The sequence below is a fragment of the Anabrus simplex genome, chromosome 1, assembly GCF_040414725.1.
Source record: "Anabrus simplex isolate iqAnaSimp1 chromosome 1, ASM4041472v1, whole genome shotgun sequence".
In the NCBI taxonomy this organism is placed as follows: domain Eukaryota; kingdom Metazoa; phylum Arthropoda; class Insecta; order Orthoptera; family Tettigoniidae; genus Anabrus; species Anabrus simplex.
The window spans coordinates 1,563,535,863-1,563,561,704 of record NC_090265.1 but is presented as its reverse complement, the minus strand read 5'-3'; the positions used below and the strand labels follow the sequence as shown (position 1 = coordinate 1,563,561,704).

The following is a 25,842-nucleotide window of genomic DNA, read 5'->3' as shown; positions in this document are numbered from 1 at the left end:
GAAAATTTCACTTAAAGGAGACAGATCAATTAAAAAGAGCCTAGAACTAATTAAAGAATTAAATAAACTTAAAATAACAGAGAGCACACGTATGATATCCTTTCACATCACTAACATGTACACCAACATACCAATAGATGAATCCATTAAAATTATCGAAAACCTTCTTAAAGAAAACACCTCTCTACAAGAAACCAAAGAAATTATTAACCTTCTTAGAACAACACTATACCAAAATTGCTTTGCATTTAATGACAAAATCTATTGCCAAAAAGAAGGGCTAGCCATGGGCTCACGGTTATCAGGTATAATAGCAAACATTTTTCTGAATAACTTTGAAAACATCTTCTTAATGGGCCAGCTTTCAAAAGGAATCTTACATTGGAGCAGATTTGTGGATGACGTCATATGCATATATGATAATGTCGTCACTAATGCAGACCAGTTATTAAACACTCTATACACAAATCCATCAGCTTCACAATGGAGCCAGAAAATAACAATAAAATAAACTATTTAGACATCACAATCACATACCTGCCAACTTTTCTGATTTAGGCGGGAGACTCCCGATTTTCGACAGTTTTTCCCGCCTCCCGATTATTCTATTATTTCTCCCGATTTTAGCTTATTTTTTGGTGAACTTCAGACATTTGTTTTCAAATCTTGCTGTTTCAGCTTTTTTTTACGCCAGTGGCCGGAAGTCCTTCGCTCATTGGCCGCTTTCAAACGAAATATCGACGTTTATTAATGCGCGAAATGTGCGCGAATGTGCGATGTTTATTGAAACCTGTATATTGCGACGCGTATATCGATTGTCAATCTCTCGTTTCGCGTGCTGTTTTCGTGTTCGTTCACATCAGTCTAGACGATTCTAGAGACTAGTCGTTATATATGGAGTCTTTTTTAGTATTTTAGTGACAGAATTTCAGTGATAACGACTAGTGACTTTTCTAGAGATTTTAGGAGCCATTTGGAGAAAATTCTGACTAATTTTATCTCAATATAAATAGAGAGTTTTGTCTGCACATTGCTCAGAATTAAAAAAAAAACATCTCCGTACTGGCCGTGACCGCAGTAACAAGGGGAAATGCAAGTTTTAATTTTCCGTAATTTCTGTCTGTCTGCATATATGTATGTATGTACATATGTACGCCCATCACGAGAAAACGGCCGAAGAGAATTTAATGAAAATCGGTATATAAAGTCGGGGAATAGGTTGCTACAATCTAGGCCATAAATAATTTTAATCACGCCGAGTGAAATGGTAGTTTAGGGGAAGGCCTAAGATGTAATTCTCAAATATTTATATTTTTTTATTGGCCCTGTTGATAAATACTATATAACTAAAGTTATATATTATTAAATTTGGTATCGTTTATGTCTTATACATTTTTACCGTACTGGCTATGATAAAGAGATATTCATGAATTTGGATTTTTGTTGCTAAGCCCATATAAGCGCCGAGGTACGAGAAAATGGGAGAACAGAATTTAATGAAAATTGGTATGTTATGTCGGGGAATAAGGAACCACAGTCTATGCTATACATAATTTTATTCACCCTGTTCGAAATGGTAGTTTAGGGAAGGTGCCAGAAATTTAATTTTTGATTACCTATCTTAGCCTATCGAAAATTACTACGTAACTAAGTAATAGAGAATACAATTTCCGATTATTTATGTCTTATTCAGTTTTAGTGTACCGACTAAAATGAAATTAAATTGTGAAGATGATTATAAGAATGAGAAAAAAGTCATGAAGGAATGATCGCTGGAATAATAACACAAGAGGGAGTCATGAAAGAAAGGAGGACTCACTTTACATTAGATGCTCTAATATCACAGAGTCAGAAGAAAACTAAATGTGAAGGCTTGCAGTATAGAAAGCTCATAAAATTGATCAACAATAGCATTACATTGGCCATTGTTTGATGTGATGTGCTTTGTGTATTCTTCTGCCATTTATCTCCGATAGATGGGATTACTGCTGCGTACTGTTATTGTCTATAACAGCCTGCCTGAATATTGGCGGAAAGTAACAGGGAAGTTAGATCTCGCTCTTCTTTAGCATGCTATTCCTCTGGTTCATAAATTTTCTGATACTACTGGTATGTAACACACTGGATCAGCATAGTATTCGAGCTATTCAATCCCTACTCTGGGGCAGTGATTGGAATAAGCAGTGTGCACACTTAAACGGAATAATTACGCAGGAGTGTTCACGGCTGTCTGCGTCCTGGTCATTCTAGCTCTGGAACTTTGAACTGTTAGATCGACACCGTGTTATTTTCGTTAAAAGTAAGAAAATGTGCTGTTTTATATTTTTTCGAATATTTCATATGACAGCATTGTTTTTAATCGCAACATTCGTACTGACGTCATTGTAATGACCTATGTTGACACTTCAGTTGGGAAAACTGTAAGGACAGTCTTTCTGAGAATTCCGTAGCAAAGCACGAGTACATCAGCTAGTTATTTGATACAGATAGTATTGCGCTTCGCATAATTGCACGGAAGCTTGATGCAATATATTAATCTATGCATTTGCTAAGTAAGGACATCTAAGTGCATGACTGATTCACACGTGTGGAGCATGAATTCATGCTATTTTTGGAAATATTATCAGGGACTGATCATCTCACTCACATACTTCCTGTGAGGGAATAGAGATGTGTAATTTTTAGCATTGTAGCTTTGAAACAATAAGTGTTATAAATATATCATAGTGCTGTACTGTGCTAGACGTAGAATAAGCAGTTTTGACCAATAATGTATCTCCTGATTTCTCCTGATTTTTCCTGATTTTCATATCGAAATCTCCTGATTTTTGGTTTTGTAAAGTTGGCAGGTATGCAATCAACAGGAATAATGACAACCTATATTACAAAGTATACAGAAAGCCCACTCAGACGTCTCACACTATTGACAACAACTCGAACCACCCATACACACACAAAATAGCAGGACTGAATACAATGATAAATAGAGCTATTTCCATACCAATGAGCACAACGGATTTCAATGAAGAGATGCAAATCATTAAACAAATTGCGAAAGAAAACAACCATCCTCCAGGCACAGTGGATAAACTATTAAATAAACATAAGAAAAGTCGCCGGGAAAGCACCACCACACACGACAAAAGAAAACTACGTGGTTCTCAACTATGTTAACAATAACACATACAAAGTAGCTAACATTTTCAAGAAACAAGGTTTAAAAGTAGCTTTTCGAACGAATAACACATTACAGAGACACTTCAGCAGGTGCATCCTAAACAAAAAGGACCCTTTCTCAAAGTCAGGAGTGTATGAACTCAAGTGCCAAGAACCTAACTGCAACGCCACATACATAGGTCAAACAAAACGTAATTTCCATACAAGATACAAAGAACACAAAAACGCGATCAGATATAATCCGCATTCAGCCTTTGGGGAGCACATCTACAACTGTTCACACCATTTCACAGACATCAACACTGATCTAAAAATTTTACACTTCGAAAATAAAAGTAAATCTTTGAATATAAAAGAAGCAATAGAAATTTATGTCGCAAAAAATGCTAATGCCAATAATCTGAATGAGCATACACATTTAAATAATTCCCCCTATTCGCTCTACTCACATAATATCTGACAACACCTACTCATTAAATTGCTTCTATCGTAATAATAATAATAATAATAATAATAATAATAATAATAATAATAATAACATCGCTTACTTTATTCACCTAAAAAATTATTTATTTGCATTCATCCATCCATATTACATAAAGGTACATTTAACATGAAAAAGGTCAATAACATCTCTCCCCTCTCCAATGTTGATGGAAGGTAAATTGCTTTTTTCATAATAATAATAATAATAATAATAATAATAATAATAATAATGATAATAATAATGATAATAATAATAATAATAATAATAATGTCCCTTACTTTATTCACCTAAAAAATTATTAATTTGCATTCATCCATATTACATAAAGGTACATTTAACATGGAAAAGGTCAATAACATCTCTCCCCTCTCCAATGTTGATAGAAGGTAAATTGCTTTTTTCATAATAATGTAATAATAATAATAATAATAATAAAAATAATAATAATAATACCGTTCCTTACTTTATTCACCTATAAAAAAATTATTAATTTGCATTCATCCATATTACATAAAGGTACATATTAATATGAAATAGGTCAATAACATCTTTCCCCTCTCCAATGTTGATGGAAGGTTCCACAGCGCTCCAGCCGCTTCGCCCTACATCTCCTTCCCCTCTCCGCTCTATAGTCTACTCGATTTAATCATGCAATAGGAGAGATCCACATCGCTCTACAAGGCCCCTCCCTTTCTTGCCCTCCCCTCTCCACGCGCAGCGTGGCTCACCACAAACTTTCCATGACCACAGTCCTGAAATAGTGTTTTGTGACAACGGACTTAACATCGGCAGTCTAGATAAATACGTTTTTTCGTTATATTAATAATTGTATAATATTTTATTTTTTGTCATTACTGTTTCATGTTATCACTAATCTCTCTATCAATGACAAGTTTATGCTACATAAACAATACTGTACATATACAAGCTTGTTTAAGTGATTTGATAGAATCTGAGGATTTTCTTGTAGAACGAAACATGTCATTCTTTGTATGTTAGTGTGTGTTTTACAGATATGTTTATAGTGTTTTAATTTACATTGTATTTGCTGTATGTTTGACAGACTGAAAAGCCTTTGTTACATTTAACTAAGTCAACACTGGAAAACATGGCTTCATTTTTAACAAACTTCGAATTCAGGAAATCTGCTGGAATGTACGAGTTTTCCGGGGATTTTTTAATGATACAGACCACTATCTGATCTGTAGTGAACTAAGTATATCTAGGCCTAGGGTAGAGAAAGTGAAATCTGTCTGCAAACAAATAAGGGTAGAAAATCTCCAGGATGAGGAAATTAGACAGAAGTACATGGATATGATTAGTGAGAAGTTTCGAACAGTAGACAGTAAGCAGGTTCAGGATATAGAAAGTGAATGGGTGGCATACGGGGATGCTGTAATAGAAACAGCAAGGGAATGCCTAGGAACAACTGTGTGTAAAGATAGGGAAAGGCGAACATCTTGGTGGAATGATGAAGTGAGAGCAGCTTGTAAATGTAAAAAGAAGGTTTATCAGAAATGGCTCCAAACAAGGGCCGAGGCAGACAGGGATTTGTATGTAAATGAAAGAAACAGAGCGAAACAAATAGTTGTTGAATCCAAAAAGAACTCGTGGGAAGATTTTGGTAATAACCTGGAAAGGCTAGGTCAAGCAGCAGGGAAACCTTTCTGGACAGTAATAAAGAATCTTAGGAAGGGAGGAAAAAAGGAAATGAACAGTGTTTTGAGTAATTCGGGTGAACTCATAATAGATCCCAGGAAATCACTGGAGAGGTGGAGGGAACATTTTGAACATCTTCTCAATGTAAAAGGAAATCATCATGGAGGTGTTGCGAATAGCCAGCTCATGAGGAGGAGGAAAATGATGTTGGTGAAATTACGTTTGAGGAAGTAGAAATGATGGTAAATAAACTCCATTGTCATAAAGCAGCAGGAATAGATGAAATTAGACCTGAAATGGTGAAGTATAGTGGGAAGGTAGGAATGAAATGGCTTCATAGAGTAGTAAGATTAGCATGGAGTGTTGGTAAGGTACCTTCAGATTGGACAAAAGCAGTAATTATACCTATCTATAAGCAAGGGAACAGGAAAGATTGCAACAACTATCGAGGTATCTCATTGATTAGTAAACCAGGCAAAGTATTCACTGGCATCTTGGAAGGGAGGGTGCGATCAGTCGTTGAGAGGAAGTTGGATGAAAACCAGTGTGGTTTCAGACCACAGAGAGGCTATCAGGATCAGATTTTCAGTATGCACCAGATAATTGATAAATGCTACGAGAGGATAGGCAGTTGTGTTTATGTTTTGTAGATCTAGAGAAAGCATATGACAGGGTACTGATGGAAAAGATGTTCGCTATACTGGGGGCATGGAATTAAAGGTAGATTATTAAAATCAATCAAAGGCATTTAGGCCTATGTTGACAATTGGGCTTCGGTGAGAATTGAAGGTAGAATGAGTTCTTGGTTCAGGGTACTTACAGGGGTTAGACAAGGCTGTAATCTTTCATCTTTGTTTTTCGTAGTTTACATGGATCATCTGCTGAAAATGGCAGAGAGGGATTCAGTTAGGTGGAAATTTAGTAAGCAGTCTCGCCTATGCTGACGATTTGGTCTTAATGGCAGATTGTGCCGAAAGCCTGCAGTCTGATATCTTGGAACTTGAAAATAGGTGCAATGAGTATGGTATGAAAATTAGCCTCTCGAAGACTAAATTGATGTCAGTAGGTAAGAAATTCAACAGAATTGAATGTCAGATTGGGGATACAAAGCTAGAACAGGTCGATAATTTCAGGTATTTAGGTTGTGTGTTCTCCCAAGATGGTAATATAGTAAGTGAGATTGAATCAATGTGTCGTAAAGCTAATGCAGTGAGCTCGCAGTTGCAATCAGCAGTATTCTGTAAGAAGGATGTCAGCTCCCAGACGAAACTATCTTTACATCGGTCTGTTTTCAGACCAACTTTGCTTTACGGGAGCGAAAGTTGGGTGGATTCAGGATATCTTATTCATAAGTTAGAAGTAACAGACATGAAAATAGCAAGAATGATTTTTGGTACAAACAGGTGGGAACAATGGCAGGAGGGTACTCGGAATGAGGAGATAAAGGCTAATTTAGGAATGAACTCGATGGATGAAGCTGTACGCATAAACCGGCTTCAGTGGTGGAGTCATGTGAGGCGAATGGAGGAGGATAGGTTACCTAGGAGAATAATGGACTCGGTTATGGAGGGTAAGAGAAGTAGAGGTAGACCAACGCGACGATGGTTAGACTCAGTTTCTAACGATTTAAATATAAGAGGTATAGTACTAAGTGAGGCCACAACACTAGTTGCAAATCGAGGATTGTGGCGACGTTTAGTAAATTCACAGAGGCTTGCAGACTGAACGCTGAAAGGCATAACAGTCTATAATGGTAATGTATGTATGTATGTATGTATGTATGTATGTATGTTGAAAATTACTATCTTCTCAGTCAGATTGGAAATGCTAACCACACTCCCATGTATTTCAAATGCCTGTATGTTATACAGCCAACGGCCGTAGCCTTGTTGAAACACCGGATCCCTTGAGATCTCCGAAGTTAAGCAATATTGGGCGTTGGCAAGATTTGGATGAACCCTACTGTCGGCAGCCCTGAAAATGGTTTTCCGTGGTTGCCTTTTTTCACACCAGGCAAATGCTGGGGCTGAACCTTAATTAAGGCCACCGCCGCTTCCTTCCCATTCCTAGGCCTTTCCTGAACCATCGTCGCCGTAAAACCTATCTGTTACATAAAATCAGCTTCATGGTCCGTATCGCACTTCAATAGATTCACAATTAAGTATTTATTTATTTTCCACCTAGTCGATACAATGATTGCTTAAGGCAATTTTTAATGGTCAAAAGTGGTACATGTTTCGTATATTATCAACATCTTCAGCCACATAACACTGTTTAGATGAAAAATATATAAATTGACAAAGTAATGCTTTAGAGGAAGTGTCCTTAAAATTAACATAAGTTTGACAACATTAAAACAAACAAATAACTCAAGAGAAAATATATAAATTATTTCTACAATAGAAAGCAGTCGTCAGGGAAACACTTGTACAATATTCCGTAGAGAATATGTCCTAATGAATCTTCTTTTCTTAATAATTCATGAAAAAAGGTCAATTTATAAATTAAAAATTATACAATTTATAAGTAATTATCAAAATGAAGAAATCCAGATATCACAGTTTGGCTCTTATTATTAATGCAGATGAAAGTATAACTAATTCCTAGTTGTCAAATCTTATTAAGCCTGCTTTCCTTTGGAACAGTAACTCCTGTTATTCTTTCACAGTTTTGCATCGGGTGTAATATTGATGATGCGATCTTCCTTGCTCTTGCACCTGAGGAGGCGGAGGAGCGGGGGATATAGGTGTGTCAAGAACTTCCTTGCTGTCACCTATAGCTTTAACTGAGGAGGAATAAGTTGTAGGGCTATCTGTAGGTGGAGAAATTCCTATTCTTTTTTCGTGATCTTTCTCAAGCATTTTCAAATATACTGGAATTTAATAATAAAATGGATTCTTATATTCTACAGCCTCATTAAGGTTATCATTTTTCTTTACAAGTTGATCTAGATGAATGTATAGATCTTCATATGTGTTCATTAAGCTGCCCTTTTTTAACTTTTTTATGATGGTCAGGTCTTGTTCTATGTTGGTAAATTTATGACCTGTGGCAGTCATGTGTCATCCCATTGCTGAGAATCTTGTATGTTTTTCAGCATTCACATGTTCCAAACATCTAACTTTAAAATTGCGGCCAGATTGTCCTATGTATGTATTCTTGCATTCAAAGCATGCGAGTTTATATATTCCCGAATCAAAAAAATTATCTTTTTCTGAGAGATTTATTGTATCAAGGTTGAAAATACTATGTTTCATGTTGTTATTGGTGGAAAATGCAATTTTGAAATTTTTTCTCTTAAATAAATTTGTTATTACGTGTCTGTTTGGATTATTATATGTGAACTTGATATATTTTTCAGTTTTACTAGGTTCGACTGTTAATTTAGATTGTTGCTTCTCCGAAAATTTATTAATAATTTTATCAATCATGTTATTGTTGAAACCATTCAAGACGGCTTGTTCAAGACGGAATACTAAACGCTCTGTTAACGTAACTATAATATGCTGATCTTTTCTGTGCCTCAGGGTGTAACAAGTTGTTCTTGATAGTGGTCAGTGTGAAAGTGGATTTTCTGTGTATTTTGAAAGAAAATCCTTTTTCTTGTCTTGTTGTGACTATGTCCAGAAAATTCAGTGATCTTTCTACTTCTTCTTCTAAAGTGAATTTTATATTGGAATCCAAATTATTCAATATATTTAAAACTTTATTGCTATCGGTGAGTCTGTTATCTATTATAGCGTAAACATCGTCCACATAACGTGTCCAAAAATCCAAACCCTCTATTTGATTAATAATTTTCGTGTGTTCCAAATAGTCTAAGTATATATTAGCCAATATTCCTGATGCTGGGGCTCCCATTAAGAGTCCTTTTTGTCGGTAAGCAGGTACTGCGTTAAAAGACGTAGGTAACTGAGATACTGTTGCATGTTTCCTAGCCTCTTTCAAGCAAGCTCCATGACAACTGCCACTGTACCAATGGCCCTTTACAGGGCCAAATGAACAAATCAGTCTGTGAAAGCTATCAAGTATGCAACCTTTCCATATCCCAGTCATCTGGCTGTAAAAACAAACAAGAAAACTTGCATGGGATTCGAACCTTCGAGCACCGTCCATGATCACAATCTCACCACGCCCCGGCCAAGTGAGCTATTGTGAGGCTTCACATACAGCGCACAGTTTCTAGCCTGTATAATACCTGTTTCTGGTCTGTGTATGCATCTCCTGTTGTAAGGTACCGTATTTCTCCGAATCCAAGAGGATCCTGAATGCAAGGCGACCCCCAATTTTTCCTTAAAAAAAAAATTAAATCAGGCTTAGAATGTGCTTTGTGAAATCATACGAAGGTTCTTGTACAGTATGCATTTTTTAGACTATCGTGTACACACCAGGCAGCTAAATCGGACACAACTCAACCACGACAGCAATAACATACGCCAGCAATTATAGACGAGAAAAGAACCACCATTCTGCAATTGACACTTATGCACCAAAGCAGACTGTACTTTGATACTTTAAGGCAACTTTCAATCACAGCTGCACATATCTACCTCTGGTTACACATTAGACTTGTCATCAATAACTGAAGATTCTATTAATCAAACTAGTGGATAAGCCTAACACATAGCAGAACCCCAAGAGAGCACCGCCTGTGAATACAAGCACGGACATTCTCCATTCATATTGGATAAAAATAAGACAATCGACAAACGCAAGATGTTAACCTCATTTTAATGAAGTGTTCCTAGTCATCATAATGGTTTTTAACATGAACTGTACCGGGCGAGTTGGCCGTGCGCGTAGAGGCGCGCAGCTGTGAGCTTGCATCCGGGAGATAGTAGGTTCGAATCCCACTATCGGCAGCCCTGAAGATAGTTTTCTGTGGTTTCCCATTTTCACACCAGGCAAATGCTGGGGCTGTACCTTAATTAAGGCCATGGCCGCTTCCTTCCAACTCCTAGGCCTTTCCCCATCCCATCGTCGCCATAAGACCTATCTGTGTCGGTGCGACGTAAAACCCCTAGCAAAAAAAAAAGCATGAACTGTACATTTTAATATGTGATTTAATATGTACTATATATTTTAAGGTGTTTATGTACCTGTACTTTTAAAATAAGTTAATCCACACGAATTGTAAGCCTAAAAGATATACCCACACTCATTTTTAGATTGTACATATAGTCAGTTTTTACTTTGAAACATGCCCAATTTGAACATTGGACACATTCCATTATCATGACTTTTCTACTAGGCAAGGCATATTAACCAACTTTGACTTATGTGAAGGTACTAATGTACAGCTGAGGATGAATGTATAAAAAGTCGAAACCGGTACTGTAAGTAGAATCTTATATAAATAAAACTTGTATTGATAAGGGGGAACCTTTCTTATCTATAATATGCCGCTAGACACACGTCTCGCTTGCAGGCTTTGGCCGACTTCAGCAGCTAGCAATGTATAATGATTACACAGATTTTGAAGGTTAACGATTTTATTGCACTGTGGTATGGCAATTCCACCCTTGCGTTTTTCACTCTCGTACCTCACAATTTAATCTTCCACTTCTTTAAAGCGTCCTTGTTGCAGTCCACTGAATGCATTTTTTGTACATTATGCATTTTTAACCTGTCTTTGTCTTCACGTTAACCTGGAACATTGGCTTTAGTTATGCTGTATTTTCTTGTAACTGCACAATTATTCTCTTTTTCCACGAGTTTCATAACCAATAACTTAAAATTGGCATCGTAATATCTACAAGAAACCTTTGAAAATTTGCTGGCAATACCTGTTCCACGTGTCTTTATAATACGACGATCCATCATGAAAATATTCCTGCTGTCTGTAAAACTGTTAATTTTACTGAGTGTTGGGTACAGCAGGCACGTTATAACTCTGCCACTGAAGAACCATTCAGTTGTGCAGTCCCGTGGTGTAGGGGGCAACGCGTCCGCCTGTCACCCGGCGGCCCCGGGTTTGATTCCCGGCCAGGTCAGGGTTTTTGAATTGTAATGATTAATATCCCTGGCTTGGGGACTGGGTGTTTGTGACATCCTTAATCTTCCTTTCCTCACACACAACATTCCACACTACCTCCATTCCAATTACACGCAGGTTCATACAATATGGTGCCAGTAGGGGCAAAAGATCCACATGGGTTGACGCCCCGAACAAATAGCATTAAAAAAAAGAAATCAGTTTCTAAGAATTCTAAGGCTCGCATGTTTTGATGTCATTCTGCGGATTTGAGAAACATTTTTGTAGAGGCTAATGCAGGGACACTTTTTAATCTATTCAGGGGATTATCGTTCGCTCGGGTGCCCGCACTGTGAGCCTGTCTCCTGCGAAGTAGAATGTCATTCTCTCTTCACTATTTCCCAAGAACCAGTGATGTTACGCAGAGGCTGCCGTGGCTAACAATGTAGCCTATAGGCCTAATAAAAGATGCGGACATTGAAAGTTGAGTTTTATGCGAGTGTGGAGGGTGAAAGGAAGCAGCGTGGTTACCGTGGTAGCTGCTGGTGGTGTTCATTACTGTTAGGTCACAAATGCAAGATGACCCTTGATTTTTTCCCATGAGTTTCTGAGAAAAAGATGTCTTGGATTTGGAGAAATATGGTACGTATTCTTCGTATCTGTGCTGGTTTTATGGGTTCATTCAGGATACAATTAATTAATAGTGGCGGTCGTGATTCTTGATGATTTTTAGCCTTTGACCACACAACTCGTTCTATTAACACAGTTTAGGGAGAGGGGCCGATGTATTCCAGAATTGTAGTAAACGCAGTAGGATGCATAAAAGTAAATCGCGAGTGGTTGGTGAACCACCCGGTATATAGGGAGGAATAATACAGTAGTTAACTTCTTTGTATTATAGTGTAAGAGCACTTAACAAAAACAACTAACATGTAATATGTAAAAACTGATAAGTAAATTATTCAGTAAATAACTCACTGACATTGAGATCTTCCTGCTCTGTTTTCATCACACTGTGTCCTTTGTAGGAGTATTTGCTCGAATTGTGGATTTGTTGAATTTTTTTTGTCTATAACCCCTGAACTGGGTACCAAATTCTTTACATGGCAAACCATGCATTTTCCCCACTTCATGATTTTTAAAAGTACATGTCAAAAAAAGTTTTGCATCACCTCGTTGTGTCATTTAACAGTGTTGCTATCTTGGCATGTGCTATGCAGACCAGAAAGATGATCCTTAGGATGTTTGTAAACATACTCTACTCATAACTGCATGTACTTCCAGGCAGAATGCCACGCTCGAATGGGAGGCAGTATTTCAGTTCAAGCATTAGAGGTTTGTTCTAATCAGTTTATGAGCATCTAGGATGGCACGATGTGCAATGTTGACATGTATACATATAGGCATAATCATATTATGTCAAGAAGGATGGTCAGCAAAGGCAGTTGCTCGATGTGTGGATTGCAGGCAAAGTTATGTGATTTGAACCTGGAAGTGGTACAGGGACTGTTGATGACTTGCCTCACACAGGTCATCCAAGGGCTATGACTGCAGCTAATGACTGTTACCTTTGAATTTCAGCTTGGAGGAACCCTGCTGAATAACAATCTTTGGGTAGATACAGGTCACCTTGTTTCAAATCAAACTGTGAAAAACAGGTTGCACGAAGCACAACTTCACTCTCGACACCCATGACAAGGCTCAGCTATCAAACCTAGGTATCATGGGGTGCGGTACAGCTGGGCCCAATATTATGCTGAATGGTTGCTTCAGAATTGGTATAAAATCCTTTTCACCAATGAGTGTCGCACTCGTCTTGTTCCTAACGATCGTCGACAATGTATTTAGAGGCAGTCTGGTCAGGCTTCACGTATCAGACACACTGTCCTGCATGTGCAGCAATGTGGTGGTTCTGTGATGTTTTGGGGTGGCAGTATATGGGGCCACTGTACGCCTGTCCTAGTCATGCAGGTCAATATCACTGCGTGCAGTTCTTGTTAATGACTTCCTACATAATCACAATATCACTCTACTAAAGTGGGCACCATGTTCTCTGTACATGAACCCCATCAAAGTTGCCTTGAATAAATTAAGAAAGCTGTTTATGGACGCCACACCCACCAACCACTCTGTGAAATCCATGCTGAATTACCATTGAGGAGTGGGACAGTTTGGACCAACACTACCTTTATTAACTAGTGGACAGTATGCCAAGAAGAATTCAAGCATGCATCAATGCATGGGGGCATATTACCTGGTATTAAAGTTACTGGTGTGTGCTGTATTAAGTAACTCAAATTGAGGAACCAAAGATGTATTGTCATAAGGGCTCTCATTTGTTGTTTTGTTGAGCCGATATGGTACCACTCTGTCTCTTTATTTTTTTGAAAAGAGTCAGGAACTCTTTGGTCCAAGGTGACACAAACCATTTTTTAATGTGTGTATTTCCTGCATAAATATGTATACAGTTAGTTTAATGTAATATGATAGATATTATTATACTTCAATGACGGGTTACTAACGTTATTTACATTGTTGCCATTGATGCTTTCACAGTCCGTACTTTTAGACATGATATGTATAGGCTTTTGGGCTTATGCCGTGTCAAGAAAATAAGGTAAAATTCTTTACGTTTCACAGAGAACTGTGCTCTGCGTCCTTGGAAGAAATCTCGACTGTCCACGAGAAAGGCTTCTTAAACAATGACTCTTTAAAATTTAGACATTATAATAGAAGTGGAAATGGTACGTTCATTTGCCACCAGATGGCTCCCAGGATGTGGCACAACGCTAGCGTTCAAAGCGGAAGCTGACCGAACCATCAGAAACAGTCTAAGCGGTTCACATAACGTGTGTACATAACATATGACATTGACAGGTGTATGACGTAGACACTAGCCTGGAATGAAAAATCTGGCGACGAGGAACGCATGAATTTGGAAAACACAGAGATGAAATAACAATTGTGAAAGGACAGGGAAGGGAACTACCTAGGTAAATTCTTAATGGCTGGCAACCAGGTATTACTTAATTGATATTCGGTGTCCCTGTTGAAATTGTTAGGATTTCTACGTATTTCCACAACTTCCCGTATAATCCTGGACCTGTAGTGTCTAGTGTGGGTACGAGTTCAAGCATCTTGGAACATGATATCATGACCCGACGATAGAGCATGCTCAGCTATTGCCGATTTGTCTGGTTGGTTGAGACGAATATTACGTTCCTGTCGTAGATGCATGGAATAGGAATAGGTATTGCTGGCAAAGTTTCAACGGATTCTCTTGGGTATTATGATGCTAATTTTAAGTTAATGGCCATTAAACCCACAGAAATAAAGAATAATTATGTAGCTGCAAAAAAAAACATACGGCATAATGAAAGCTAATGTTTGGCATTTAAAAATAGTCTAAAAATGCGTACTGTACATCAAAGGCATTCATACAATTTTACAAAGGACGTTCTGAACCTGATTTAAATTTTTTGAAGCAAAAAGTGGGGTCGTCTTGGATTTGGAGAAGTAAGGTGTTATATTTTTTTCAGAATGGAATTAAACATACACTTTCACCTAGTATTGGATTTCGAAAAATGACAAACATGTAAGCCGTATTGTGGACATCATCCATGGAAACGCAAGTTTTGAACAAACTGATTGCTGTTTCATATTGATTTTAATATATATGGGGGTTTTCCTGACTTTTATAAAAAATCGGATGTAACGACAATCGGCTAAAGTGAGTATATTTTTTGCTGTTATGAATTCTCGCTAAAATTCTCACTGATGATGTTATGATCTGGGGAGAAACTAAGGAACAAGTACAGTCAAGACTCAATAAATGGAAGGTTAAGTTCCAGGACTTCAATCTCAAGATGAGCAAACTCAAAACAGTAGTGATGGCAATGAACAGAGAGGGACGACCAGTGAACATCATGCTAGGGAAACCATCCACTAGAAAGAGTGGAAAACTTTACATACCTCGGCAGTGTAATCTCGAGATACACTAGCCACAAAGGAGGTGGCAAATAGAGTGCAGAAGAGCTCTCACTTTTACCAGCAAGTACGAACACTTCTCTGGGATCCTGAAGTACCAACAAAATCAAAGCTGGTGATGTTCAATCAGTACTTCATACCAATCTTAACCTATGGTATTGAAACCTGCACCCTCACCAAGAAAGACTCATCAAGGTTCAAGGCATCCGAGATGAAGTTCCTTAGGTCCACAATTCAAAAAAACAAACTGGACAGGTTGAGGAATGATGTGGTTAGGAAGGAAGCTGGGATTGTTACATCATTGTTAGATCGGATCAGCATGTCCAGATAGAGGTGGTTTGGGCATGTAATGAGGATGAAGCCAACAAGGACAGCATATGTTAACTTGGAGTGACATGTGGCAAAGAAACGGATGGTGGGAAAACCAAGAACCCACTGGATGGACATCGTAAAGATACTATTGCAGATCGGGGAAGGACACTGGAGGACGTCATTAACAACAGAATGTATCTCAATAAGGCAGAATGGAAGAGGCTCACCAAGAGTACCCGGGAAACTGGAACTGTAAAATGTTCATGAAAATGATGATGATGATGATGATGAATTCTTGCTATAACAGACTTCTACTGTATTTGGAAGTATAGATTAAGGACTTTTTTTTGAGAAGGGCAAGGATTGGCTGTATTTTGTACAGTTTTGTTATTATGGATTTGAGGATCAAACTTTGAATTATCTGCAAAGTGAATTTCAAAAGCAGGTGGAATCACTTTTCAGACATAATTTTGGAGTTGCTGTACTTCCACGTTTTGTGTAGTAGAGACCTTTTTCTGGTTTGTGAACACCCTGTGGAAAAAGAAAAATTTTTCATTTCATCAGCATTTGTGCCTGTCCAGCTTCTGGCTCGGGATCATAGTTTTAGGTTAGGGTTGGCAGCTAAAAGTTGGCGAAGATACAAAGTCTGTTTACATAATGACTGGAATATATCATGATCTACAAATTATCCTTCAACACTCTGTACATCACTAAAGTTTATATTTATCGAATATACTCCTGTAAAAGCAACTCTTTGTCTTGGTGCACCATTCTCAATGAACTAAGGTGGCTGAGTCACATTCTGAATGTTGTACTAGACACTTGGTTCATGTTGAACTATTTCAGTCTCAGAATCACTTTCACTGTCCTCTTCTTCAGTATGTATGCACTTATGATCTAATAAAGAAAACACCTCATCAGTAGGCCTACTGTCTGCTTTTAGAACTGTGCAAAAACCTGCACAATCAAACTGATCTACTTTATGTTTGGAAGCCATGCTCCTTGACATACATGGCTGCAAAAAATGTATGTGAAATGATTTCTTCTCTCTCTTTTTGAATGCTGCATTTAAAAATTGGAGAAGTTTGTGATTATTCCCTGATTGGAAAATTCCCTTACCTTGTCACTTGTGTGGGGTTCAAAAGAAATTTGTATTCAATTGGCTGTTCTACTTACCCACATTGATGTAGAAACTGAGGAATGCATTTCTGTGGACATTCAGTTATTAGGCTTGTTGGTGGTATACCCAAATACTTCAATGCTGAGAGCACTGGAATTTGCCACTTTCAGACTCATTCTTGTGATTGTTGTTCTTACAAATGATGATGGGAGTTTTTTCTTTTCAATATCTTGTGTGAAAATATTTTTTATATATGTATGTGTGCACATATGATAAGACATTATTGCTATGTTACAGGTGTATTGAATTCTGAAGTATTCATGTTGTGTGGTGGGGTGAGTGCAATCTCGCGGAATATTCTCGACTGCCAAATGCCTAGAATTGCCGAATCACTTTGTGGAGTTTTGTTGTTCCTACTGAACAGTCCAGCTACCAGATCACGGGCTGCAGTACATTTACAGGCTCTTGCTGCTCCCTATTGTGACTTTCACTGGGACAGCACACGGCATCGGTAACTATGTTCTTAACATAATTTTTATGCATGATGTTTGCATTGGTTAGTGTGTTTTTATTCAGATTAAAAAATATATTGAAAAAAGTGTTAAATGTGATAGAGGAAATACTGTAGCATTGAATTTTTGACTGGATGGTAAAGTGAATAACTAGCAATTTCATCAGGTCTTTTCTGATCTATCTTTACCACTAGCAAGTGAGCACAGCATTTATAGCCATGTCTTGTACAGGCGAAGCAGCTTCTTGTAAAGGAAGGTGGCAAGCAGATACTGCATACTCACTTCAAAGCTCTTCTTCTTCTTCTTCTTCTTCTTCTTCTTCTTCTTCTTCTTCTTCTTCTTCTTCTTCTTCTTCTTCTTCTTCTTCTTCTTCTTCTTCTTCTTCTCATCATTATTTCACCATTTACCAGGGAACTCCTGTGTCGGCCTGTGAAGCGTTGATCTCTATTCACTTCTCACACCTCCCTGGAGACACAAGAGATGCTAGTCACTTCTGGGGTACTCCTTAGCACATTAGCGGTTATTAATAATTGGAAATGCAAATTACAGATCCCATGCTAATATACTGCTGATATGAATATTATAATCTTTTTAAATGTGCAACTTTATTCAGATACATGAAGTAGAAGGTTCAACATCAAGATCATTTGTTATGTCTGTCAAACTATCAGACAAGTCACTTCATAAATTTAAAGTTGATGTGTCCTTTATTAATCTCCAAAATGAGTCACTCTTCTCCAAAAATTGTATCTTTTCTTTAACTCTTCCATGTTAAAGGTAGCCATTTCATGCAGAAACTTTCAGAGTACAGTGAAACCTCGATTATCCGTTTCCGGAAACTACGTTTTCCTGGATTATTGGTTCAAATTATATGATACCATGATCATCCTAATTAAATCATGTAGTAAAAATCCCGCATTATCCGTTCCTTGAAGAAACTATTTCCCGGATCAACCGTCCAGAAATTTCAGTCCCATCAACGCTAAATTCTCGATCAAGCATTGAAAAAAAGAAAAATTATCTCACAAAAGGACGGCTAAGACATACCTATGGATTTTACGGTAATGTCCCGTCATTGCGATAATTAGAGGAAGTACTATACTGGGAAAGCGATTGGCGGTGAACTTGCTTAAGGGACCATCTTAGCATCAACATCAGCTGGTATTATTTAGGGAATCCTCGGAAATCGTAAAGCAGGGTGGTCACAACTATTGGAAGGAGACAGAGCGTATTTCGACAGCTGTACTTTAAGACTGAACGAGTTTCGTCCAATTTTTGTACTTATAAAACATCTACATTATATCCTTGGTTGGATGTTTATTTTACCCGGTGAGTTGGCTGTGCGGTTAGGGGCGCGCAGCTGTGAGCTTGCATCCGGGAGATGGGTTCGAACCCCACGGTCGGCAGCCCTGAAGATGGTTTTCTGTGGTTTCCCATTTTTACAGCAGGCAAATGCTGGGGCTGTACCTTGATTAAGGCCGTACCGGGCGAGTTGGCCGTGCGTGTAGAGGCGCGTGGCTGTGAGCTTGCATCCGGGAGATAGTAGGTTCGAATCCCACTATCGGCAGCCCTGAATATGGTACCTTAATTAAGGCCACGGCCGCTTCCTTCCAACTCCTAGGCCTTTCCTATCCCATCGTCGCCATAAGACCTATCTGTGTCGGTGCGACGTAAAGCCCCTAGCAAAAAAAAAAAAATTAAGGCCGTGGCCGCTTCCTTCCCACTCCTAGGCCCTTCCTTTCCCATCATAGCCATAAGACCTGTGTCGGTGAGACGTAAAGCAAGTTGTAAGAAAAGAAAAAAAAAAAAGCTTATTTTTGACTTATTTTAATCATATTGCCCAACAGGTTTTTGGTACTTCCCACAGGGCACTATATAATATAGTCGTTGGTCTTTCAGATAGGAATCAAAATTGCTCCTTCTTAGAATGTAGTATTTTAATATGATTGGATCCAATTGCGTTCTCGAGTCAAGAAGAAATGTTACACTTTATATATATATATATTAGACCATTACTGTTTTGGTCCTAATATAAGATGGAGATTTTTACGTTTTCATTTTTATGTTAAAAAGTCCTTATAAAAATAGCAATTGCTATATTTGCGCAGCGTAAAATTTGAGTTCATATTATTTCAGATTTGCACTGGTTTGTGCAGCGAGCGTGCTTTCCAGTTCAGCTTTAGGTCACAAATAAAGAGAAATTTCTGGCATTTTGATGGGTTTATTTTCTCTTTTCAATCTGCTTTTGGTTAGTGACGGGTAGAATTGAATATTTAATGCTTTGGAGAACTTTTGAGATGATACAGATGTAGATTCCCATAGGGAACCTGAAATATTTGTTCCGAATGAGTAAATTTATAATACCAGTATAATTGGTCAGTTATTGGACATTATACATTTTCCAGTTAATTCATTCCTGGTTGCCAGCGTTTTGCCCCAGTGTGCTGCTAAGTTGGGCTCATCAGTTGGTAAATAGCACACCTACCAACACGCATGGCTAGTGCATACTGTAGAGGCATCTGCACAGGCTACTTGGAGCTACCGGTAGTGCCAATGCACTATGAGAGACTTTGTCTCATTTTCAAAAATTGATGCCTGCCTGGCCATCAGATGATACAGATGTTGATTCCCATAAGGAGCCTGAAATATTTGTTCCGAATGAGTAAATTTATAATACCAATATAATTGGTCGGTTATTGGTCATTTTACATTTTCCAGCAAACTCATTCCTGGTTGCCAGTGTTTTGCCCCAGTGTGCTAAGTTGGGCTCAGCAGTTGGTAAATAGCACACCTACCAAGACACATGGCTAGTGTGTACCGATTGATGAGCCGAACTTAGCACATTGGGGCCAAACACTGGCAACCAGGAATGAGTTAGCTGGAAAATTAATAATGTCCAATTACGGACCAACTATATTGGTATTGTCAATTTACTCATTCGGAACAAGTATTTCAGGTTCATTGCCGTGATCATTTTTATTAATCCCTGTCCAATTCCCTTTTGCATCGGACTGTCCCAAACTTTAGTCCTGAGGCAATGTTAATGAATGTTATTACCATATCATTCCCGTACTCCCATTTCTTTTCCAGCAGTTGTTTCATAATGAAAACGGGCTCTACTGTTGGTTGACCTTCCACTTCTGAAACCAAACTGATTTTCCTGTATCTGATTTTCAACCCTCAACCTTATCCTACTTTCCAGTATCCTCTCCATTTTTTTATCTTAGCAACATGGGATATCAGAGTAATTCTTCTGTAGTTCTTCAATACTTTCTTATCGCCTTTCTTGAAAATTGGGATGATTATTCCTTTTTGCCAATCCTCGGGGACATCCTTATTCCCCCAGACAATCCTGAGAACTCGATATGTCCACTGCAGGCTTACTGCTCCAGCTGCTTTTATCATCTCCACTGAAACTTCATCTATTCCAGCAGTTTTTCCATTCATCTTTCTTACTGCCATTTTAATTTCATTCATTGTAATTTCTTTATCCCTTTCTTCATCAACTAATTGCCTTTCCTGGTTGTCTCATGTTCAGCACCTTCTGAAAATACTCTTTCCAGCTACTTCTTATTTCTTCTGGCTTTGTTAATATTATGCCGCCTTCATCCTTCACACATCTGGTGTTTACTTGATCTCTCTTTTTGTTTCTTAAAACACCATACATTAATTTCTTGCTGCCCTGCATATCATCTCTCAATTTCTGTGTAAATAAGGCCCAGCTTTTCCCCTTTTCTTCCTCCACTACTTTCTTGGTCAAATTCTTTGCCTCCACATATTTTCTTCTACTTTCTTCAGCCATGCTTTCCATGCCATTTTCTTTTCCTTCACTTTAATCTGTACCCTATCGTTCCACCAGTGTGTCTCTTTGTCTTTCACATTTCCTGACGTTCTACCACATACCTTCACTGCACATCCAACCAGCGCTTCCTTAAATCCTTTCCATTCATCTTCAACATTTCCCATCTCCGTCCTGGGTACTGCGCTGTCTCCCGCGTCCAGGATGCTTGGCATCGAAGAAATCCATGACTAGGTTCGTAGGCATTTCAGGGTAAACGTTAATAATAAAATGTTTTATATTTATATATTTTAACGTGAATCCAAATATAAGAGAAATACGATTACTCACCATTACGTCTCCACCAATATCCAAATGTAACGACGATTATTCAAAATGTAATTGCGTTAATCTAAACTTACATACTATACCAATGCTATATAAATAATGTCAAGGTTTATCTTACAAACTAATATTTATTCAAGAGAAAAAATAAATTAATATGATGGATAAAGAAGTTTGTTAAAGTCTCAATTAAAAAATCCCAAATTAATTAATTAAATCTGAACATTATTCTTGAATTATTCATATGTAATCCTTTTTAAATCATATACAGTAGAAGTCCGTTATAGCGAGAATTCATAACAGCGAAAAATTTACTCGCTATAACGGATTGTCGTTACATCCGATTTTGTATAAAAGTTGGAAAACCCTTCATGCACATAAAAATCTGTATGAAACGACAATCATTTTGTTCAAAACTTGTGTTTCCGCAGATGATATCCACACTACGGCTTACTTGTGTGTTATTTTTCGTAATCCGAAAAAAATATAGTACCGTATTTCTCCGAATCCAAGATGAACCCCACTTTTCCCTTCAAAAAATTTAAATCAGGCTCAAAAAGAAGTTTGTTGTTGTTGTACATTAAGCTGTTTTTAAACGCCGTACATTGACTTTCGTCATGCCGTATTTCTTTTTTTCTTGTAGCTGCACAATTATTCCTTATTTTTGCGGGTTTAAGGACCATTAACTTAACATTGGCATCATAATACTGAAAAGAACTCGTTGAAAATTTTCTGGCAATACCTGTTCCATGCGTCTCGACAATACAACGATCCATCAGGAAATTATTCTTGCTGTCTATAAAGCTGTTACTTTTACGCAGCGTCAGATATAACCGGCTACCGCTACACGCACGTCTCGCTTGTCGGGTTCGGCCAAATTCAGGGGCTAGTGATGTATAGGCCTAATCGCGAACGTTGAAAGTCAACGAACGAGTTTATTGCATCACGGTGTGGCCCTTGCGTTTTTCGTGCACATACCTCACAATTTCATCTTCGATTTCTTTAAAGCGTCCTTCTAGCGGACCACTGAATGCATTTTTTGTACAGTACGCATTTTTTTAGCTCTTTGTCTTCACGCTAACGCCAAATACTGGCTTTAGTTAGGCCTATGCCGAATGTTCTTGCGCCTGCACAATTATTTTACATTTTCGAGTGTTTAATAAACATCAACATAAAATTGGCATCATAATATCGACTAGAACCCGTAGAAAATTTGCCGGCAATACCTTTTCCACGTATTTTTACAATACGACTATCCATCACGAAAATATTCCTGCTGTCTATAAACCTTAATTTTACTAAGCGTCAAGTACAATAGACGCGTTATGACTCTGCCACTGAGTAGCCATGGCTTTTCTAAGAATTCGAAGGGTCGCATGGTTTGATGCCATTCTGCAGATTTGAGAAACACACAGGCACTGCACAACCGGTTGTCGCGGCTAGCGATGTGTAGTAAAGAGGCGGTCGTTTATTGTCAACGAGTTCTGTGCTTGTGTGAAAAGAAGCAACGTGGTTACCGTGGTAGTTGCCAGTGGTATCAATTACTTACTGTTAGGCCGCGAATGCAACAACCCTTGAGTTTTTGCATGAGATTCTGAGAAAAAAGTCTTGGATTCGGAAAAATACGGTATCACTCCAGAGATTTCTGTGGCAAACACCTCAGCTTTCTTCTTCAAACAGCGTCACCTAACCTAACCGTACATGTAGCCTATCATGAAAACATATTTGAAACGCATGTAGAGAAATAACCTCCACGCGAAAAATTTACATGTAAATAGCCGTAACTAGACACGAGAAGATATGAAATATCCTGTGAAATCAGTGATGTACTCTGCCATATCTTGAGGTGTATCACATTCTTACTTAATTTCCGTATATTACATTAAAATGAAGATATCGTTTACTTCAGTCTTTATTTTTAACGAGTTAACAACTGCTATCGGCCACGTTATTTACGCATTTATTACAAAAACATGTTATCCTCTTTCCTTTCGAATTTTCTTTAGAGAATAGCAGTCGATGGGTGTTACTAATCAAGTCCAACATCGCCTTTGAATGTCAACGAGAGAGATCGCAAATGCACAAAGTGAGAAAACTATACCGTACCGAAGATGATCGATCGCATTTTGTTGCAAACATTTCAGTTTTCTTATTCAAACAGTGTCACGTATCCTAACTTAACCGTACTATACGTATGATGAAAACACACTTCAAGCGCCAGTAGAGAAACTATAACTTTCTCACTATAAATTTTCATACTAGCCTTTCCGTAAATTAACCAGACGCGACAAAATATAAACTAACCTCTGAAATCAATTAAGCGCACTGCCATATCTCGAGGTTTATCCCATTCTTACTTAATTGCAGTATTTAGCCTCAAAATTAAGCGGTAGTTTAGTCGGCCTTAATTTTTTAACAAGTTAACAACCGTTATCGGACACGTTATTTACGCATTTATTACAAAAATATGTTCTCTTTCTTTTCAAATTTTCTTTACGGAACAGCTGTCGGCGGGTATTACTAATCGACTCCGACATCGCCTTCCAATGTAGACGAGATAAATCGCTAGTGCACATAGCGAGGAAACGATGCCGAAGGTAATCTATCGCACGCAATATCATTGCTGGGGTGTATAAATGTTGGTAACGGAAAAAATCGCGCGCGCGCTTAATTGCTCGAAATAACGGATGCGCCAGTGATAGGGTTCTCGCTGTAACCGAAGAATTTTGAAGGGGCAGAAAAAAGTCGTCGCTATAACGGAGTTCTCGTTATATGCCGTACTCGCTATAGCGGACTTCTACTGTAACTTTAAATAATCATCATAGAGCGGGATATTTAATTTAACTTCGCCTTGGCATGAGAAGGAATAATGAATAAATTAACGAATATTTACAAATTTGCGTGGGTAGGAATCATTTCAATTAATTATATGGTCTTGTAGATAATAATGTCTTTCATTATAATTATAATCTATTTTCTTTATCACGATAACGAAAATCTCTGCATTTTCTTCAAGTTTTTTTAAGTTAGACATATGCAGAATAAGAATAGTTTCTTCCTATGTAGCTTTCAGTGGTTACAATTTAAAATTAACTAATTATTATCTAACAGTATTGCATTAATATCAATTCTACATGGAAAATGAATAATATATTATAGATCTGTGTCTGCGTCAATAAATTCTTTCATCTATCACCATTTCCTTTGTTTTATCTATATCATCGCAACATTATCATTATTTATCCAACATTTCCTTCATATCACCGTATAATATCATTGCATATTCCTGTTCACTTATTTCACCTCATATATCCAATGAAACACATTTAAATATTCATCTTATTTAACTCCTATTGACGCACAACTCATCCCATCTTTCAATAAATTCAACTTGTGGATCAGTATGTATTCTTTCAATATCAGGTACGTCTTCCACATACATATTTTTTTATCCGTTTTCAACTTCAACTGCTTCATTTATGACAATAGGCAATCTACCTCCATATAAACAATACTCTGGCATACGTAACATTACCTACAGCATCCTATTCTCAAAATATCTTGTCTTGGTTATGGCATGATTTATAATGACGGACTGTTGTTATCGAAAATTCACTATAATTTCATACAGTCACTTCCCTACTTTGATATAGCTTTAACTTTTATGAAGACCACGTAACAACCTTTATAAATACGTCACATTGTAAGACTCATCATCATCATCAATTCTCACTCCAGTCACCCGGGTGTGGTTAACAAGCCTCCTCCACTCCTTTCTGTCCTTCCACTTTTCCTGCTCCATTACTTCTGCCACATCCAATCCAGCATCCACCTTCTTCTCAGTCTTCCAACTGGTCTTTTTCCCTTAACTTCTCTTTCCAATTCCCTTTGTTTTTACCCGTTCCTTTCCGATTCTTTTTACATGTACGAACCATCTCAGTCTTGCTTTCTGTATTTTCTGTACTAACGGTTTTATATTTAGCTCTTTTCTGATTTTAATATTTTGAATTTTATCTTTTCTTGTCTTTTTAACCGATGTTCTTAAAAACATTTTTACTGCTTGGATCTTACTATCTTGTCTCTTATTAGTTACCAGCATTTTTAGTCTGTATGTTACAATTGGTATGAAATACTCTTTATATAATGTTAATTTCGTTCTCTTGGGTACTTTGTCATCCCATAAAAGCTCTCTGACTTGGTGATAAAATATTGTACACCGGGCGAGTTGGCCGTGCGCGTAGAGGCGCGCGGCTGTGAGCTTGCATCCGGGAGATAGGGGGTTCGAATCCCACTGTCGGCAGCCCTGAAGATGGTTTTCTGTGGTTTCCCATTTTCACACCAGGCAAATGCCACGGCCGCTTCCTTCCAACTCCTAGGCCTTTCCTATCCCATCATTGCCATAAGACCTAACTGTGTCGGTGCGCATAAAGCCACTAGCAAAAAAAAGAAAAATTGTACCTTTACTTAGTCTGTTATTAATTTCAGGATTGA

General features: G+C 37.8%; 1 protein-coding gene across 1 annotated transcript in view; it reads left to right on the top strand.

The window, feature by feature from the left end:
* The window catches only part of rictor (rapamycin-insensitive companion of Tor), a 540,306-nt gene that overhangs the window by 28,244 nt on the left and 486,220 nt on the right, over window positions 1–25,842 (top strand). Inside the window, exon 6 of the mRNA XM_067138126.2 lies at window positions 17,014–17,227. Within this exon, the coding sequence (XP_066994227.2) occupies window positions 17,014–17,227 (214 nt within the window). The remainder of the gene's footprint in view (window positions 1–17,013; window positions 17,228–25,842) is intronic.